The 21,281-nt window shown below is 42.1% G+C and overlaps 1 protein-coding gene across 3 annotated transcripts in view; it reads right to left on the bottom strand.

The window, feature by feature from the left end:
- Nucleotides 1-219: 219 nt before the first annotated feature.
- b4galt7 (xylosylprotein beta 1,4-galactosyltransferase, polypeptide 7 (galactosyltransferase I)) overlaps nucleotides 220-21,281 on the bottom strand; it is a 31,486-nt gene continuing 10,424 nt past the window's right edge. For all 3 annotated transcript variants that reach the window (XM_060928016.1, XM_060928015.1, XM_060928014.1), the window contains 5 exons: nucleotides 7,654-7,983; nucleotides 4,386-4,611; nucleotides 4,196-4,279; nucleotides 3,987-4,091; nucleotides 220-1,193 (listed from right to left, as the gene is read on the bottom strand). In XM_060928016.1, coding sequence (XP_060783999.1) covers nucleotides 1,038-1,193; nucleotides 3,987-4,091; nucleotides 4,196-4,279; nucleotides 4,386-4,611; nucleotides 7,654-7,937 — 855 coding nt within the window. In that variant the 5' untranslated portion in view covers nucleotides 7,938-7,983 and the 3' untranslated portion in view covers nucleotides 220-1,037. The remainder of the gene's footprint in view (nucleotides 1,194-3,986; nucleotides 4,092-4,195; nucleotides 4,280-4,385; nucleotides 4,612-7,653; nucleotides 7,984-21,281) is intronic.

Below are 21,281 nucleotides of genomic sequence, written 5' to 3'. Positions count from 1 at the left end.
CGCGATCAGGATGCCTGGAAGCAGGTCGGGAAGAGGTTCTTCCTTCAGGAGGGAAACAAACCATAGATTTCATTGATTGATTGACGGCAGCTTGAAAAGATGCATCTTGGCAGAAGTACTTGTTAGCCTTCACCATCCCCCTTTGGTAGCTGTTGTATAATTGGGGCGAGTTGGCCTATTGGGTGGGAAGTGAAATAATAAGAAAAGAGTAAACATACCTCTTGTAATAATCCCATTTAATCCAGCTTTGAAAGTGATTGAAGCTTGCTCTTGTCAAAATGTAGTCATTCAACACTTACATTCTTTGACCAAGTTGTAAAAATTTAATTTTACCCCAGTGACCGTCACATCCGTATCACAGCATGTTGCATCTTTACCCTAAAGAGGTTGAGACGTTTAGGCGTCCTTGTTAAAGAGAATGCAGGCATGTTCCTCTCTTCTTATAGTATAACTCTCAATACTGCAGACATGCAGTGTCATTCATTCATTCATTCATTCATTGTATTCTAGCCCAAACCAACTAACTTTTAGAAATGGGATAAAACATGGTATAAAAACTAAGTAGACTTCTCATATAAATATGAAGTGTGCAAATGTCCTCAAAGTACCTTCAACCTATTTTAAGTACATGAGCATCAAGTCAGTTCTGAAATCAGCATCCACAAATAAAATGTTAATTACTGCATCATGAGAAAGAATCCAAGAAAATGTCACTGCTACAGCTTCACCAGTTTGAAACTCATCTTGTGAAATTCATATCATTAAGCTCATATTAGTAGTAACACTGCTAACGTGCTCTCAGTGCAGTACCGGAAAGGTCCGACAGTTCAGTTCTGTCCATGTAAATCAGCGGCAGGTTCATCAAAGATCATCATAATACTGTCCGGTAGCAATAAAACCTCAGTGTCTGTCTGTGTCTTGTTTTCGGCGTTTCCAGTTAAATAACCAGGTTATTTATGCAAAACTGTCCACAGCAGTAACCCTATACATAGAGAAATGGCATTATCATGGCACAGAGCATCAGCAGGCCAGGCGTGTTAGCTGAACTGACACCAGGGCGTTTGGCTGATGTCACACTCCAGCAAGGTGCTGATGACAGTGCAGGGGGCGCCACTGATCATCAGTTCCTGTCTAGACTCTACCTTGTAGCGCAGGTTGGTTAGACCACCCTCTGGGTCAATTTTAAATTGTTCCTGCCAAAAAACACATTAAACACAATCATTAAAATGTACAAAACATAATAAAGGATGAATAAACAAAAAATATTCAAGTTAAATTAAAAAGATTATAATCAGTCGTACCAAGTAGCACAACGGTAAAAATAGTTACACTGTTTTGGCTGTCACAACAAAATGAACTCCGCATATGAGTTTATAACAAAACAAAATAAAACAAAAAACCCATTTACACAACTTCAGAAAAATTATTTCTACTGCAATGGAAAATTCTTAGGACCGGCTTGTTATAACAATAAGAAATAACCTCTTTGTATTTAGACCTGGGCAGCACGGTGGTGTAGTGGTTAGCACCGGTGCTTCGCAGCAAGAAGGTTCTGGGTTTGAGTCCAGTGGCCGGCGAGGGCCTTTCTGTGCGGAGTTGGCATGTTCTCCCCGTGTCCGCGTGGGTTTCCTCCGGGTGCTCCGGTTTCCCCCACAGTCCAAAGACATGCAGGTTAGGTTAACTGGTGACTCTAAATTGACCGTAGGTGTGAATGTGAGTGTGAATGGTTGTTTGTCTCTATGTGTCAGTCCTACGATGACCTGGCGACTTGTCCAGGGTGTACCCCGCCTTTCGCCCGTAGTCAGCTGGGATAGGCTCCAGCTTGCCTTCAAGCCTGTACAGGATAAGCGGCTACAGATAATGGATGGATGTTTAGACCTCATTAGTTCGGTTTTATTATACGGAATGAGCTACTCCTGGGAGGCGGCACGGTGGTGTAGTGGTTAGCGCTGTCGCCTCACAGCAAGAAGGTCCGGGTTCGAGCCCCGTGGCCGACGAGGCCCTTTCTGTGTGGAGTTTTCATGTTCTCCCCGTGTCCGTGTGGGTTTCCTCCAGGTGCTCCAGTTTCCCCCACAGTCCAAAGACATGCAGGTTAGGCTAACTGGTGACTCTAAATTGACCGTAGGTGTGAATGTGAGTGTGGATGGTTGTCTGTGTCTATGTGTCAGCCCTGTGATGACCTGGCGACTTGTCCAGGGTGTACCCCGCCTTTCGCCCGTAGTCAGCTGGGATAGGCTCCAGCTTGCCTGCGACCCTGTAGAACAGGATAAAGCGGCTACAGATAATGAGATGAGATGAGCTACTTCTGGTAAAATCGTGTGCTCTGATTGGTTGCTTGGCGGGTAGAATTTTCTCGTAATGCCCGTGGGCGATTACAGACTTTCTTTCCAAGGTGCCGGCTTTCAATATTGCAGAAAACAAAACAAACAAAATAAATAATAATAATAATAATAATCGGAACTCCATTTTGTTGAAAAATAAACCAATGTAGATTATACTTTTAACTTTCTCAGAATGTGTCATGTGTTACTTGAGTGGAGAAATAGTTTTAAAACCGCTAGCTGTTTATTCTGCATGCATGACTCAATTACGTTACAAATATGACGTGACTGAAAGCAGTGTCACGCCTCGTTATAATGACCATTTATTTTCATCTTAGAAATTAAAAAAAAGCCATATAATAAACTCCTTATCAACCTCGCTTGCTCGGTCTTTACGGGAAAATATCAGACATCGGTCTTTTTGTATGGATCTTGCCTACGGCTTGCGTTCAGTTAATAAGTAGTTAATAATGCCTTTTTTTCTTAACAAAACAGTATTGTTTAATAGTGTGAAACTCTGTGGCACAGAGAGTAACATTGCTGGCTCACAGCTCCAGCGTCCCATGTCTGTGTGGGTTTCCTCCCATCTCCCAAAAACAAAAAGGCAGGTGGACTGGCATACGTATATACATGGTTCCCTACCATGGACTGGTTCAATCAGCGTTCCCGGGACAGACTCCAGATCCACCAAGACACCAACTCTAAGGGTAGTATCTCACTGGGCTGTGACAGCTTGCGACAAATTGCGAACGTCATTCGCGAGAGAGTTTCAAAAGTGTCTTGAAACATTCGCGGGGCTTCTCAATTTCCTCACGAGTCGTAAAGTGTCGCTCCTTTGTCGCTGAAATTTTGAACATGTTCGAAAAAATTAGTACGACAAAATTTCTCTCAAAATAGTCACAAACGCGTCGCTGGTGTCGCAAAGCCGTCACGAACCCTTCTCAAGTCAGTTTCCACGAGGCTTCCTCTACGTCCCTGCCTGCCGAGGGAAAGCCGGGCTGCGACAGCCTGCGACTAGTTGGAGACAACAATTGCGGTAAAATATGCGAATATCAATTCAGTGTGATTCCAGGTGAAAATTGTCGCTAATTCGCATATTTTATCACAATTGTTGTGCCTCCAACTAGTCACAGGCTGTCGCAGCCCAGTGAGATACTGGCTTAAAGCTTACTGAAGATGAATGAACACAGGGGCTCTAAACACAGGTCTTTGATTTATCTTCAGTAACTGCTGCTTTATGGTGGTCAGAGTCATGATGTAGGGTGAACTACTATTGTAGTAGTATGTGATTTAAGAGATCAGCCTTTTTCTGCAGGTACCGGGTCTTCTTTTAGAGGCTGCTGCCACCTCCTGGTTGGAGGAGTTATTTTGAGTAACGCAGGTGTAGAATGTATTGTCATGTCTGCAAAGTGATTGAGTGCAACTTTTTCACAGTAAATCAGTAGGAGGGGATTATAAACTTGGTTTTCCTGGCGCTACTTCTTTGTCAGAATCTCTGGATAGGTTTAGCCGATCATGAAACTGATCAACTACGCACTTCCAAACATTTTCTGACTTCAGAAATTCATCACAGCCGCAGACAACTCGATTCAACGCGTTAATCAATCAGGCATCGTTTACAAAGAGTCGTCTATTCGCATGCGTTTGAGCGTTCCTCTTCTGTACCTGCTTTTGTGCAGCTATCCTCTTCTGGTCTCTCTTCCTCCAGGCAGGGTCGTGAATGTGCCTGAACGTTTTGTACCCTGTGGTTATTCCTTTTGGCCTGAACAGCTGTGTGAAGATTAGACAGCAAGTCAAAGCACATGCTATCCAAGGCAACATTTAATTTAAAAAAAAAAAAGACTTTGATCAAATGAATTTTCTCGATTATCAACCTGCAGTTCTGCTGTTCGCAGTCTTCTGAAGAACTCGTCATCTTCTCTTCCCCAACCCCAGAACCGATTGGACATTCCATTGCACTACGAGTAGAATTACCACCGTGTTGAGTTAGATACACTTTTCTCTAGTGTCTAAAACACAATAAAAATAATAATACTAATAGAGAGCTGCATTGCAATTTCTTACCATTTGATAGTGTTTCTTGGTAAGCAGCAGAATTCCTCCTACATATGTCTTATAATGATACAGTGGGTGAAGCTCTGGTGAAGCGACATGGAAGGGTCCCTCTTCTGGGAATCCATAGTCTAGAGCTTCGTTTTGAGGCAGCAAGTCTACATCATGCATCGCTATGTAGTCTGTATCGTTTCCGCTCTCCATGTAGCCGACGTTGATGAGAGAGGCTCTGTTGAAACTGATACACAGGACATGACAATTACAAGTTCCTCTATCTAAATTAAGTAGCCTTCAGTTCTGCAAAGTCGGGACCGACAATGTATTACACGCCAAGTTTCAGCATGTTACTTGTCATTAATGCTTCATCCATATTATGAGGAACCTCAAGCTTCCACACGTATTTTTCTTTTTCATTTGGCATTTACGTGTTTACTCGTTTTATTTTAAACGATTACAAGAATTCAAAGGCTGCTGCTTCTGATACATGGTGCTGAGAATTGGCACAAAAGTTACATGTGGTCAGTGTTGTTCTTTCTGGTGACAGACAGGGCAGAGGTCCCGACATTGCGAAAAAGAGGGGAAGAATATCCAGAATTTCCCAGAAAATCCTTAGCTATTTCAGGTCATGCAACAGCAAAAAAATAGCAAGGCAAAAGTCCAATGTAAAGGCCACTTAATAATTGGTTTAACTGAGCAAAGACACTAGCCTAGTAAACTAGACCCACCCGCCTAGCGGCCAAAAATATTTTTGCCTAGCGAATGGGTCTAGCCTCGCACCATATAAACAAAAACACCCCGGGCATCAAATCGTGCCCGCCAATCACAACGCAAGGTTTTTGTTTGGATTCTTTGGGCGGGCTTTTGCAGGAGTGACGACAAAGCTGAGTGACGCTGGAGAAAGCACAGCAGGAAAGATGGCTACGGGCTAGTGAACAGCGCGCGTTTGACTCCGCTTTGGAATCAGTTTTAGAAGAATTAGACTTGGAGTTTTCGTTGAAACATGAGCAGGAAGAGGCTCTCTGCTCATTCCTTTTCAAGAAGGACGTTTTCGCTGTTTTGCCGACCGGCTATGGCAAAAGTCTGATCTACCAGCTGGCTCCGCTCGTAGCCAAAAGGATGGGGCTAGTTTGTGCAGTACGAAGAATTAATAAACAGCTTTGAAACATTACTTTTTGATTGTTTCTTATTTTCCCGTTATTTTAAATTTAAGGGAAATTATTTCACCAAACACCACTAAATAAAAACTCTCAAAAACAGTTTAAGCAAACCCTTGAAAAACACTTGGAAAAAAAAAATGAGTGTAATGTGGTACAGACTCCAAACTTGTGGTCATTATCTCCAAACTTCTTAATATCTAGAACCTGTTTATTAATTAATACGCATTTTGAAAAATTATTTATTTCAAGGCCTCCCCCACTGCTTTCTGTCGCTCTGACTACGTCTCAGTCACTGTTGCGCTGATTGGTCAGAGCGTTGGCCTATACGCACAGAGACAGTTTGAAAGACAGCGGGTTGTTCCTCCCACCCCCTTCGGAAATGTCTACGGATTGAGGCCAGACTAAATATTCACATTTAGTCTGGCTTGCCAGGCTACAAAGACACCGCAGTCCTGAACAATTGTTTTGTTTTGTATTGGATCACCAGAATGAGACTCGCCAATTCGCAAGTTAAAGTTTACCTCGGTAAACGTTGTACAAAAATAAAGAAACCACTACCATAATCATATGCGCCTCTTTCATTTCCCATCAGTGAAACGTATTCGCATTTGGTCTGACTGCTGCTTTAGCCGAGAAAAGAGAAACGTATAGTTTCCCAAGGGCTCCTCTCTCATCCTCGTCACTGCATACAAGGGGTGAAAAATTGTGAATGCAACAGCTAAATTGTAGATGTTGGCACCTCAGCAGAGAGGAGCTAATGAATTGTGCTCCTATCAGTAACTGTGCACCTATAAAATGGCCTACAGTACCAGTCGAAAGTTTGTACACCCCTACTGATTCATAGGTTTTTCTGTATTTTGATTATTTTCTACATTGTAGAACAATACTAAAGACATCAAAACTATGAAATAACATATCTGGAAATATGTGGTAAACAAAAGGAGTGGGGCGGCATGGTGGTGTAGTGGTTAGCGGTGTCGCCTCACAGCAAGAAGGTCCTGGGTTCGAGCCCCGGGGCCGGCGAGGGCCTTTCTGTGCGGAGTTTGCATGTTCCCCCGTGTCCGCGTGGGTTTCCTCCGGGTGCTCCGGTTTCCCCCACAGTCCAAAGACATGCAGGTTAGGTTAACTGGTGACTCTAAATTGACCGTAGGTGTGAATGTGAGTGTGAATGGTTGTCTGTGTCTATGTGTCAGCCCTGTGATGACCTGGCGACTTGTCCAGGGTGTACCCCGCCTTTCGCCCGTAGTCAGCTGGGATAGGCTCCCGCTGGGATAGGCCTATCCCAGCTGGGATAGGCTCCAGCTGGGATAGGCCTGCGACCCTGTAGAAGGATAAAGCGGCTAGAGATAATGAGATGAGATGAGACAAAAGGAGTGTTAAACAAACAAACAAACAAAATTTAATCCATTAGATTCTTCAAAGTAGCCACTGCTTATCTTGATGACGCTTTGCACACTATTGGCCTTCATGAGGTAGTCATTACATTACATTAATGGCATTTAGCAGATACTCTTATCCAGAGATACGTACAACACACCCAGAGCACCCTGGGCAGCAGTTGGGGGTTAGGTGCCTTGCCCAAGGACATTTCAACCATTCCTGCTGGTCCAGGGAATCGAACCGGCAACCTTTTGGTCCCAAAGCTGCTTCTCTGACCATTAGGCCATGGCTCCCCCTCTGGAGTGCTTCGTTAAAACTTAATTCATGCAATTTCTTGCCTTTTTGATGTGTTTGAGATCAAACAGTGAATAGTAAATAATAAAAATACAGTAAATAGCCCTATTCCACAACTGTAGTAATCCATATTATATCAAGCACCGCTCAGCTAAGTAAAGAGAAATGACATCCATCATGACTAAAACATGAAGTAGTGTCTTTTAATTAATAAAAATAAAGAAAAACCATTGAATTAGAAGGTGTCCAAACTTTTGACTGGTACTAAGTTTAATTGTAGTCATTGAGGCTGTAGGTGTTCCTAATAAACTGGCAAAAGTGCGTACAAATTATAGCTTTCCAACAATATTTCAATAGAACACTTTAAATGTGTTTAATAAAGGCCCACATTAAAACACTACAACTTTGCGTGCATGTCCAGCATAATAAAATAACAAAACCAAACTCACCGTAAATGATCCACCTGGTTGATGACGAGAATCTTGTGTCGTATTTTCTTTTTGTTGAGGAAAGCGTGCATGTACGGCACAAAAATAAGAAGTTCTTCAAAACGCTCCCTGAAGGGAACAATGACGGCCATTTTGTGAGGGCCCCATGAGGAGTCATCAACGGGTGCGATGTGTCTCTCTAAAGGACACGGCTGATGCGGCGGATGATCAGCCAACAGCGCCTGGTTCAGATCAGCTGAACAGCTCAGCTGCAGCCAGAGAAGAGAGCCAAGGACGAGCACCATGCAGAGACCGAACAGCTTCAGCACCGTGCACTTTTTCCATAAAAATCTGAGGCGGAGAAGAAGAAGAAAAAAAAAAAAGCGGAATTGTCAAAGGCAATAGAAAAACTCTCTCTTTAAAAGTTCATTCAACAAGAACTTTGCTAGCAAAACGGGTTAGTTGTAGAGGTGCACAGATCCAATAACACAGTTTCCGCATGGGGTGGATAAAACACACGGTCACTGTACGTCACAGTGACATACTTTACACTGCGAATTAGGCTTGGGCGGGATCCATTTTTTCATACCCCGGTATATTCCTGACTAAATACCCCGGTATGCCGGTATTTAGGCCAAACAAAATAATATATGTGTTTCCTGGGTTTTCAAAATAGGGTAGGTAGGTAGGTAGGTAGGGAAAAAAAATTTGTTTATCCCAAAAGTTTACGACAAATTTTCTAGGGTAGGTAGGAAAAAGTTAGTCTGGCTAACGCGACTTCAAAGCTCTGCGAGCATTTGGTCTGGCAAAGATATTAAGCCCAACCGTTTCCCAAAGCACGTGGTTGACCCGCCTCCCTGAAATGCCTCAGTTTGCTACTGGTCGAAGCCAGAAAAGGCTGTGATGAAGCTTAAACCAAATCACATCACTCTTTCCTCTGACGTATGTGACGTGACGGAAACTGCTTGAGTAACAGGAAGAAGATAAATACCTCCAGGGCTGCTCTTTGCTCCATTTTCAATGAGAACTTCCCACTGAATACTTTCAATACAGCATCTACCGCTGTGTCAAAGGCTTGCCGCTGCTCCATGTTCGTAATGTTTCTAGTGAATGAAGCGCTTCCGGCATAGATTCTGTAAACAATCTATGGCTTCCGGTCGCAGTTCTACTACGTCACTGCCTTGAACACGCCTCTACCCAGGGCCGTTGGAGATGCTCAAAGTTGATTGGCTCCCGATTTTTCGGGAGCTTGGAAGAGCTGGAGATAGCTTGCCTTGCCAGACTAAGCTCGCAACAGGCCCTCGTGTTGCGTCACACTTAGTATGGGCGGGCCCAGGCTAGGAAAAAGTGAGAAGTTTCCTTTGAAAACTTTTTTTGCAAAATACTCATTCAAAACTAAACCTAGTCATCAGATATCGTTGATGATATAAGGATGCCCTTGTATATAAATTGTTCTAATAATGATGGCATACTTTCATTTTCCAGGTAAAATGGGAATATTTTGGTGGATGATCTATTTGGTGGTGGCCAGAGTGGTGGTGGTGGTCCAGTACCTAGATCTATCCCTTCAGTTCTGAACATTTCCAAAATGTATTTTTATATACTAGTGGGGACTTTCATACTTAAAACTGATGTCTTGTGTGTTTATCAAAATTGGGTGCATGCCTAACATCTCGGCCTTAATATTTGCTTCATGTTTTTTCTTATTCTGTCTATGAATGCAATGTTCACTTATGTTGTTCTAATGAATACAGCTGCTCCGTGCCATTTTCTTTTCAAATAAAGAAACTAAATTTCCTATATTTAAGTTTCCTATTCTGTGTTTGTAAATTGTGTTGCAAAATAAATGCAAATGCTTTCATTTTTCAGCCCTGTTAGTCCATGGTTCATACTATTTGCTCTAAGGTTTAAATCAGGAGGAAATCAAGGAATGTAGCATTTCACTGACACAAACTCCTCCAATTTCAGATTTATTATCAATTCAGATATCTTAAGTTGAGTATAGAATAGCATTGGAAGTGTTGAATACCTGATTTATACCCTGAGCAAACAAGTTCCTTGTGATGTATGCATTATTTCAATCACTATCTAGCCATATCCACACTAAATTACCATCCAGATTCACCCTGAATCATCATACAATCTATTTCAAATATATCATATCAGTTGAAATTCGTTATAGCAACGATGTCCAGTGATTTCTATACCTACCATCGTCGATTGGGGCATTAGCAGACGCCATATTTCCAAGGTTGTGATGTACGCTCGTAAGGTGAACCGGAACTACATCTATAGCACAGTGGAAACTGGGCATGTTGGTTGTCAATTTACTCCTGACGGGCCTCGTGTCTTTCGGCAAATACCAAGTGGTTTATATGACACGCCCTAGCGGTTCTCGTTTGACTCGCCAGGTGGCTGCCAAGCAGGTAGGGTCGGGCGTGAGAAATAGTTTGTTTATCGTGGTCATAGACAGTTGAAGGGTCACAGTGTTTTTACAGGGTCGGTCAGGTAACCGGAAACACATATATTATTTTGTTTGGCCTTATGTTTTTTGTGTGTGTGTTTTTAATATATACTAATGTAGGCTTTATTTCATATCTTCTTCACATTCTATAGTAATTTATGTTTCTTTGTTATTCTATTTTTTTGTTATGTTTTAGATATTCTGTATTTGACATTATAAAACAAACAGTTGAAATGTTTAAAGACATTTAGGCCCACTTTACACGGGGACGGTCTGAAACAAAAACGCAAAAGTCCGTTTTCGTTCTCACTTTTTTCCGCGTCTACACGACCGTTTTCAAGGAGGAAATCTGCGTCTATACGGTGATGCATAAATGTGTGGAATTCAATTGGATGTGCATGCCAGGCGGCTAGGTGGTGCTGTGAAAGACCTCCGCTATGCCTGCACGCATGCGCAACGTCTTCCGTCTTGTCTGATCTGCACATCTGTGTCGCGAAAACTTTGACTACTATGGTAAGTAAGAAAGTAAGTAAAAAAGTAAGAGCATACTATACCCGCCTCTGTTCATTAACGGTATATGTGCAGATTCGGTATAGATGTTCGAAGGACTCCTGGACGTTTATTAAAGCTGCCAGAGCAGCTTGAAGGTCCGTTGGATCGATGTAATCAGACATGCTCTTACTTTTTTACTTACTTTCTTACTTCCCGGGCTGGCATGTACAGTATATGACATATGTATGACGTAAACGCGTACCCGACGGGGGCAGATCCGAGCAGAGTTTGGCGTATTGGGTAGTTTAGACGGATATGCAACGGAGGCTGTTTTTAACTTATCCACTCTGGAAGGCGTTTTCAATTTTTTCCGTTTTTCAGCCTCGGAAATGCCGTCCCCGTGTAGACGAAAGGCACTTCCGATAAAATATTTAGTCGTTTTTACCCGACAACGTCCTCGTGTAAACAGGCCCTTATTTAAACTGCCAGGATGACATGTTTTTGAACTCAGTGCCAAGCAATCAAGTAGGCCTATATTAATGTTGGAAATAAAAACACACATTAATAAAAATAAAGAAGTGCAAACGCCAACAAAGCCAGCAGAAAAAACAAAAAACATTGCATGGGAATTCAAATCACATCTTTTATAAATCAAAAGAAAATTATTTGCCTAATTCAAGCAATAACAGGTAGCTTTTTTCCACTCAAACAGGCAAATAGGCGATACAGGTAATGAAATAAAGCTATTTCGGGCTGCTAGTAGGCTGTGCCCATTTAGAAGAAAATTAGGAATGCACTAAAAGCCTCTTTATGCAAAGCAAACGGGTTAGCATCCTTAGCTGAGTGATTGGAGAGAACTCGAAACATAATGCAATTCAGTGCAATAGCCAATCCAAGGCAGAAACAACAAACATGAACAGAAACCATACATAGGGCCCCATGCTCCCAACAGCCTAAATGAAAATAATTCGCTAACTTAAATTTACATTTCTGGTAGTGGTAGGCCACAAGCGATTCTTAATTTCTATCAGACATTCTTTGCCAAGAACACCAGCATGTTTACTTTATCTGGCTTCAGTTGGCAACGCTGTGGTGTGACCGCATTTCCTGCTGTACTGAATATGCGCTCAGATGCAGCGCTTGTCGCGCATATGCAGAGGTATTTGCGGGCAACTTTTGACATCATTGGCAAACGTGTTTCCTTCAGTTTCCACCATTCAAGCGGGTTTTCTTCAGCATGGATTGTGTCCTCTTGCGCATATACTGACAGTTCTGCCTGTGCACGCTCCACTCGGCTCACCTTTATCATTCGGCAGAAAACCAAAATGCTCCCAGACAACGGCTGAGGCATTGGCCTTTTTGACTAATTCTGCACCGCCATCATTTGCAGTCGCCATCCTCATGCACTGACTGGGCCAACTGTCGCTGCTGCCTGTTGACCAAAAATTCTAGAATCTTTGCTGTTGACCCGCAAACTGCCACCTAGTGGCGTGCGCACGCTGTACCAGAGACGGTTGTACTATAATAAAATGACATTACAGTCGTTTCGAGTAAGTTGGATAAAAATACAAATATATTTGTTTTTGACGGTATTAAAAATATATCGCCGGTATTTTGTCGTACCGCGGTACACAATATTTTCACCATACCGCCCAAGCCTACTATGAATGTGTGTGATGTTGACACAAACGACCCAACAAAGTCCTGCACTGAGCAGTGAATAGAGTTTATCTTGAAAGCCCTAATGCTGTCAAGCCACTAATGCAATAAATACACAACAGATTGAACAGTTGAGTTGAAGGATGTCAATATCTGATCAATATCAGGTGTGAGCAGATACACAGTGCTCCAATACATAGTTTTCACTGACGTCACAGCATTCCGGGGAACGCCCTCCAGCCGCCATCTTGTGGGTCAAAATTACTACGTTATCTCAGATGAATTTATGAAGTTATATAGTCAGTTTTCTAAAATAAAGATCAATGGTCGGCAAAATCAAGCAAACAGAAGTATATAGATACATTAGACGACATCTCACGACAACGGTATGCAGCCAAACTGGCCTTGATTGGGGGAATTGACCCCTACGAAGTGGACAAAGATGCATTTTCAAGTGACTATGCAGGACTGCCAAAGCCTGAAACTGCCAAAGCCTGCTCCAAAGCCTGAAACTGACTTCATCAAACCTTAAAGGCTGTCTGATATATACAACTTTATATATTCTACAGCGCGCCCTTTTGGAGGATGCCGCCTTTTTCACGGCTGAATCGCGCAGATCCGATTTTTTTTTTGGGGGGGGGGGGGGGGGGGGGGGGGCGTTGGAGTGTCTGATTATAATTTCAAAGTAAATTCTGCATTAAAATTACTAAATAAGCAAATCCGTTACAGTCCATGAAACATAGGAAGTATAAGGATGAGAAAAAAACAGTTTAAATCGGAAAGCTGCGCACATTTGCGCAGCCCGAGCGGTGTGCAGGACTGCGCAAATGTGCGCAGCTTTCCGATTTAAACTGTTTTTTTCTCATCCTTATACTTCCTGTTTCATGGACTGTAACGGATTTGCTTATTTAGTAATTTTAATACAGAATTTACTTTGAAATTATAATCAGACACTCCAATGCCCCCCCTAAAAAAAAAAATCGGATCTGCGCGATTCAGCCGTGAAAAAGGCGGCATCCGCCAAAAGGCCTGCTGCTTGCATCCCTGGTTGATTAAACACAAATCAAATCATACAGAATAGACCTAAAATGTTTTCCAAAAACAAACTTAAACACGATTGTTTATTTAAACAACTTACCACTTATAAAATGATCAGAGCAGACTTTGCTGTGTTTGGAAGGCTGATAATCCTTGCGGTTGATTCTCGCAAGCCATAGATTTCTCCTTTGTATGCCGAGTTTCTTTGTTTGCTCGCCTTCATGCTCCCGTACAGTGGGAATTCCATAAAAGCTCCGCTTGACGTCATCATCTGACCTATTACGGCAGCCGTGAATACAATAGGTGTGCACCATTGCTAGCTTTAAATAGCCTGCTTGGGTTCTTTTGAAGACTTTGTACTCGCGCGTTACAATGTGTGCTCAGTCACCCGTACGGTAAGCTTGACCCACAAGATAGCCACCACTAGGGAATCCCCGACTCTGTGACGTCATGTGAAAACTATGTATACTGGGATCACAGAAGAAATTTTTTTTTTAAGTAAGATCAGTGCATCCCTGGTTAGTCACTACCACAACACTGACCTTTGCAGGACTGATGATGCAGAAGACAGCTATTTGCAAAACAACCTATTTGTCTAAGCAAACTATTAAACTGATGGCATGCTGAGAGCATCCTGACGAACTGAAGCTGCTCCAGAAATACAGTGCTGTGCAAAAGTCATAAGCACATGCAAACAAATGCTGTACAGCAAAGATGCATTCATAAACTATGAAATTAAAGATTTCTGCACTTTGAAAAAAAGACTACAGAAAGCAGAAAACAGTAATAAATGAAAAAAGTTAACATTCGGTGAGACAACCCCGTTTCTTAAACCAAAAAAAAAAAGGTCTCAGGTACAATTAGTGCAGTCTTATAAGGAAATGAGCATCTTGCAGAACCAGCCACAGTTCTTCTGGACACTTTGACTGTCACACTTGTTTCTTGTTTTTGCAGGAAAACCCAGCAGCCGGCGGCACGGTGGTGTAGTGGTTAGCGCTGTCGCCTCACAGCAAGAAGGTCCGGGTTCGAGCCCCGTGGCCGGCGAGGGCCTTTCTGTGCGGAGTTTGCATGTTCTCCCCGTGTCCGCGTGGGTTTCCTCCGGGTGCTCCGGTTTCCCCCACAGTCCAAAGACATGCAGGTTAGGTTAACTGGTGACTCTAAATTGAGCGTAGGTGTGAATGTGAGTGTGAATGGTTGTCTGTGTCTATGTGTCAGCCCTGTGATGACCTGGCGACTTGTCCAGGGTGTACCCCGCCTTTCACCCGTAGTCAGCTGGGATAGGCTCCAGCTTGCCTGCGACACTGTAGAACAGGATAAAGCAGCTAGAGATAATGAGATGAGATGAACCCAGCAGCCTTCATTGTGTGGGTTTTTGTTGTTGTTTTTTTTGTCTTGTCTGAAAAGTGTCTCTTACATAATATGCTGCTTGCTTTACTGACATTCAAACATTTTTCTGTCACGTTTAATTTTCTCATCTCATCTCATTATCTGTAGCCGCTTTCTCCTTCTACAGGGTCGCAGGCAAGCTGGAGCCTATCCCAGCTGACTACGGGCGAAAGGCGGGGTACACCCTGGACAAGTCGCCAGGTCATCACAGGGCTGACACATAGACACAGACAACCATTCACACTCACATTCACACCTACGCTCAATTTAGAGTCACCAGTTAACCTAACCTGCATGTCTTTGGACTGTGGGGGAAACCGGAGCACCCGGAGGAAACCCACGCGGACACAGGGAGAACATGCAAACTCCGCACAGAAAGGCCCTCGCCGGCCCCGGGGCTCGAACCCAGGACCTTCTTGCTGTGAGGCGACAGCGCTAACCACTACACCACCGTGCCGCCTCACGTTTAATTTTGTTCTGGAAAACTAACGTTTGGAAATCTAAAATTTTTTTTTTTTTTTGTCCTGACTCGATAATGTAGAAGTGATAAAATAAGAAATTTATAACAACGTTTGTACAGATAAAAAAAAGTGATCCAGGATGCCTGAGACTTTCGCACAGGGGTTTTTGATGAAATCACATGATTCACCAAACAGCATTAAAAATGCAGGGAAATACACCACTGGTTTCATATCAATGCTGACCACAATTAAAAATACTTTTACGTATGAAGTATTTAGAACATAGTATTTTATCCATATTGCGCAGCCCTAAATCACTATTGCTGTGTAAATCGTGCAATCATTACTTATAATCCAAGTGTAGAAGATAATTCACAGGAGCAATGTTTGCTAAAGTTAAATGAAGAATTCATCTGATCTGATAATTCATAGTGGTTAGCACTGTCGCCTCACAGCAAGAAGGTTCTGGGTTCGAGCCCAGCGATCGATGGGGGCCTTTCTGTGTGGAGTTTGCATGTTCTCCCCGTGTCTGCATGGATTTCCTCCGGGCGCTCCGGTTTCCCCAACAGTCCAAAGATATGTGGTTAGGTTAACATGGGACGGCCTTGGGCTGAAGTGCCCTTAAGCAAGGCACCTAACCCCCAACTGCTCCCCGGGCTCTGTTAGCATGGCTGCCCACTGCTCTGGGTACGTGTGTGCATTCACTGCTTCAGACGGGTTAAATGCAGAGGAGGAATATCACTGTGCTTGAGTGTGCATGTGACAAATAAAGACTTCTTCTCAGTGATTCGTTGTGCATGCAACTGAATCTGACTGACACACACACACACACACACACACACACACACACACACTCGGGCAACTCAACACTTGCATAAAAAACCACAATCATTTTTGCTTTAAAAACAAGCATATGGAAGCCCATTTCTAGTTTCTCATAATTATGACAAACTCTCAGAATAATGACTTAACGTCTCATAATTATGATCTCAAAATTACAACTTAGTATCTCATAATTGTATCATTATGATACAATTATGAGATAGTATCATTCATCATAGTATCATTCTTAATTTCTCTGAGGGAACCTGCCCAAAGGGATCAATAAAAGTTCTATCTAATCTAATCTAACCTAATTGAGAGTCGTAATTTTGAGAAAAATTATTACTATGCAATAGTAAGTCATTATTTTGAAGTAATAATTATGGCATAGTATGTCATAATTATGAGATACAGTCGCATTATTATGACATACTGTGTGATTTTTTTATGGCCTATCATACAAGCCGGCACACAGGTGTAGATACTACTCACAGCACATCTGCCTCACGATGAGCCTTTTGCTTTTCATGTCTTAGATGTTCAGAAATGAAGAAAGAAACAAAACAACAGCTACTTCTTAGCTGCCTATACAGTATGAGTGCAGTGTGGAATCATCAGGTCTGGCTTTACGTCTATAGTCAGGGAGCATACAGTATGTAACCTACTTTGCAAAATTTGCCAAGTCTGGTTTCTCAGTATTAACCCTTTATTTACATCCCGAACAAATTATTTTTACTTGTCTTGTTGTAATGTCAGCAATCACCATTTCCACCAAAAAAAGGAAATGTAGAGATGAAAGTGGAGCAAAGAAAAAAAAACCCTGAACTTTTGAAAGTCAAACTAAGATTGTGTGTGTGTGTGTGGGGGGGGGGGGGGGGGGGGGGGGGTCAGGGGCAACGTCCCCCGAAAATATTTTAATAACATAACACGCAAAACCCTGCATTCTAGTGCATTTTAGTACTTATTTTCACTAAAACAAGTTAAAACTTTTAAGCCTTTTTCTTTCATGTACATTAATGATTAACATGTCAAAAATATCAAAATTTAATTCCCATAGTTAATGAGTAATTTTCAGGAGCGCATTTAGGCTACGTTTACATTACGTCGAATCAGCGGATCATCAGATTAACGTCCTTAAAACGATTCGCGTTTACACTAAAACCGTTAGCCGTGCACACAGCAACACCAATACACGGATACGCTCGGCTCCGCAGGCATCCTGCGCTCCAAATCACTCCGCCCTGAACAGCGAGTGCCCTCTGGAGGGTGCGCACTCCGGCCCTGCGCAGCTCACACAGCGCGCGAGTGAAGTGCACAAGCCACGATTCGGGACTGAGCCGCTGTGTGTGAGATCCCAGCGCATATCACTTACTACTTGCAAGTGGAAGGATGGCAAGCCTAAAGACAATCATAACTACACAATGGGCAGTATTTGCATCAGTATTTGCAGTATTTTCATACTTTTATACTCTTTAATGAAAGGTGATACAAGGCGGAAGTCCGCGCCGTTTTTCAGCAGTCGCGTCACATGACCAACGCCAGCGAATCAGGAAGGTGGATGTCACAGTGACGTTGTCCAATGACGACGCCAGCTAGAGCTCAGCACAGCATATCCGCGTATCTCAATGTTTACACAGCACCGGACCAGATACGATCTAGATTGAATACGTGGACGCTGGCGGATTCCCGTTTCCCGGCGTTTCCAGGTGGTTTAATGTAAACGGACAGTGCATCCGCGAAGAAAACGAGACAGATACGGTCTAATGTAAACGTAGCCTCAGAAAACGCGGTGATTTTCCTGCTACACAGTTCATTACTTTGAAAAAAATATCAGACAGTTGAAGGTAAACTCAGCAAAATCCCAAAACAGTGCTGTTAAAAAGTAAAGGTCTGTTAGAGTTTCTAAAGCTTCCAGGTTTCAATGTTGGGGACATTGAGCCTCGTTTATCAATCTTTTAGTAGAGTTGTGCGTTTGCGTAAGCTAAAGTGAACTAAACATTTCCAATTCATATTTATGAGAGTTGAAGCCAATTGTTTACATTAGTTCGTATTGTCTGTAAATTTAAACACCAATGAAGACCAAATTTCTCATGTAAATCAGGGGTGTAGCTAGGATTTTTCAGGGTGTGTGTGTGTTACACACTGACTGGCAGCCTGAGTACATTATGTAACAAAAAATAAATTCCCATTGCTAGTTTTAGGTAGCTTAGAAACCGGCTCTTCCATTATTGCTGTTTCTTCCACGTTTTCTTGATGTTGTGTTCTACAAACGCCACACTAAAACTTGGCTTCGAAACCGCAAAATGCAACTTTGATGGAAAAAATATATATAATAAATTGCTTACCTCTCTTCACGTCGAAAGGAGGAAAGTTTTGCTTGTTTTGACATAGCGAATTAACAACACGAGGAAATACTTGTAATTTGCAACTAAAAAGACTGCAGCTACACTGGCAGCTTGACCAGGCTTTCTAGTGTGATTGTGTCAGTCCTGCGCGCCTAACGAGCTCCGGCACGTGCGCTGTTAACAAAGAACACCTGTCTTTAATCAATGAACTGTGTTTGGGCTATTTAAGGACCCATGTAAGGACGATGCGAAGTATTACGCTGCGTCTAGGAACGTGAAAAATCTGAAAAATAAATTTCTCCATTCTGAAAACCGGAGATTTAAGAGTTTTGTCAAATATCCGGATTTCCGGGGCGGCACGGTGGTGTAGTGGTTAGCGCTGTCGCCTCACAACAAGAAGGTCCGGGTTCGAGCCCCGTGGCCGGCGATGGCCTTTCTGTGCGGAGTTTGCATGTTCTCCCCGTGTCCGCGTGGGTTTCCTCCGGGTGCTCCGGTTTCCCCCACAGTCCAAAGACATGCAGGTTAGGTTAACTGGTGACTCTAAATTGACTGTAGGTGTGAATGTGAGTGTGAATGGTTGTCTGTGTCTATGTGTCAGCCCTGTGATGACCTGGCGACTTGTCCAGGGTGTACCCCGCCTTTCGCCCGTAGTCAGCTGGGATAGGCTCCAGCTTGCCTGCGACGCTGTAGGACAGGATAAAGCGGCTAGAGATAATGAGATGAGATGAGATCCGGATTTCCGGGTAAATCCGGAAGACTTTCATCCCTGGAAATGCTAAATATCGCATGTAAAAAGTAAAATATATATATCTGTATCACTTAAGTCCATTATAACATCTGTATTTTTTTTAATTACCCGTTTACTAACTTTATGTGAAAAGAAATCATATATTTACATGATATCATCAAGTTTAAAATGAGACATTTAAGTACATAGAGAACATAAAAAAGCCAGAAATATTTAACACTATTGCTACAGAACTTGAGAACATTTATAGCTTATCTACATTCCAGAACTCGGCTCACAATCTCTCATTTCAGAAATTTCTGTGACACATTTATTACTAAGCTGCTAACAGTTTCTGGGGTTTTTTATGTCCAAACTACATCAAGAAGTAACACTTTGCCTAAGGATTCAAACACAAAACATGAAGATAAAAGCAGTTATTGGTAACACATATTATGACCAGAAGTAAAGCAGAATGAGCGTTTTCTAAGAGCAGGCATATTAAGCTACCTTCAAATGTGTCCACGTGTTTATGATGCAATGAACTCATCATTTGATATTCCATATTAATGAATAAGCAAAAAAAAAAAAAAAAGAATGATACTTCTAATTCGAACTATTATATTTGACGTGCAGGTTTCAAATTTTGTCTTATAAAATCTTTTATTCAAATAAGGAATCACTTATCACAGCTTTTTATTGAAGAGTTGGTATATGGACACATTGTTATTAAGTATTAGCACAAAGCATATTTGCAGGACAGGTGCAAGGATGAGGAATCTGTTGTGGCTGTGCATGGACAGATAAGCATCAGACATTTCAGTAACTCTATAACTAACAGGTTCACTAGTTATCTACAATTTGTAAGAAAGAGTTATATTCTTAATTATGGCAGACATCTGAGACAAGCATGCAAACATACAGATAGGCAAAGATAGGCACACAAAGAAGCGACAAACACTACGTTCAGACTGCAACCTGAAACGACCCATATCCGATTTGTTGTGAAATCCGATTTTTTTGTTAGGCCGTTCACATTACCAATTATATGAGACTTGTATGCGATCTCCAATATGAACGGAAAACGACCCAAAAGTGTCCCGCATGCGCAAATTGACACATAAGCACATCTACGTAATACGTAAACAAAAAAAAAAGCGCACTCTTCAAGTTTAATGATTTCTTTTTTTGTTTGTTTGTTTAATTATCTGGTTAGTGTTAAAGTGTGAGGTCTCGTGTGTGTTTTTGTTTCTGAACTGAAATGAAAACGTGCAGCCTGGTAACGAGGGTTGACTCCTAAATGTGTCTCTAATTTCTATATAAGTGCACTATATGTTACTAGGAAGTAATGGATTTTTAAACTCTATATAGTGCACTCGAGCTTCAGTAGGCAGTCATTTGGGATACGGCCGCTGTATTACCAAACTCTTAATTCAGGCTTAATGATTTGCACATATTTATTTCGTCATATTAATAAACTTTTTCTACATTTTTATAAATAGTTATTTAGATTGTTTATAGCCAGCTGAATTCTGCAACTTCTCTCAGCGCTGGCTCAAGGTGCAGAAACACCAGTGCAGTTTGCTATGGAGATGAGGCGAGACCTGGCGATGTGGTTTTTGTGGCGGCGGCGGAACTCACACAATAATCTGATTAATGTGGGCAGCACAGTAATGAGACCGAAGGTGTCAAATTACTGGAAATTTCCAGAACAATCTTATAATCTTGTAATACAGGATGGTTTAAGTTATAAATCAGTTATAGAAACTGTTTTATTTAATCAGGCTAACAGATCAACATCCAGGTCCCTACCAAATCCACCATTAGCTTGATCAATTCTATAAAAGTCTATTTAAATTCTGAAAACTGTACAAATGTTGTTTTCCACCAAAGAGGCGGGATTAGCCAACGCAGAATAGTGACGTTTGTCTCTTGTTGATGACGTGTAGGTCGCATGAATGCGACCTGTCCGGTCAGACTGCAGTCGCATGTGAAAATAACGGATATGCATCGGATTTAGGACCACATATCCAAGCGGCCTGGGTCGCATGTGAAAAAATCGGATCGGTGTCGTTCAGATTGTCAATAACAAATTGGATACAGGTCACATATGGGCAAAAAAAAATCGGATATGGGTCGTTTCAGGGTGCAGTCTGAATGTAGTCTAACTTGCTGAAATATTTTTGCAGCAGCGTTATGGGACCCCAACAGAAAATCAGTCACCTTGTTAAACACTTTTTTTTAAACAAACATAC

The sequence above is a fragment of the Neoarius graeffei genome, chromosome 8 (genome assembly GCF_027579695.1).
Source record: "Neoarius graeffei isolate fNeoGra1 chromosome 8, fNeoGra1.pri, whole genome shotgun sequence".
Lineage (NCBI taxonomy): Eukaryota > Metazoa > Chordata > Actinopteri > Siluriformes > Ariidae > Neoarius > Neoarius graeffei.
Note: the sequence above shows the minus strand (reverse complement) of the source record. Positions and strands in the feature narration are given on the sequence as shown.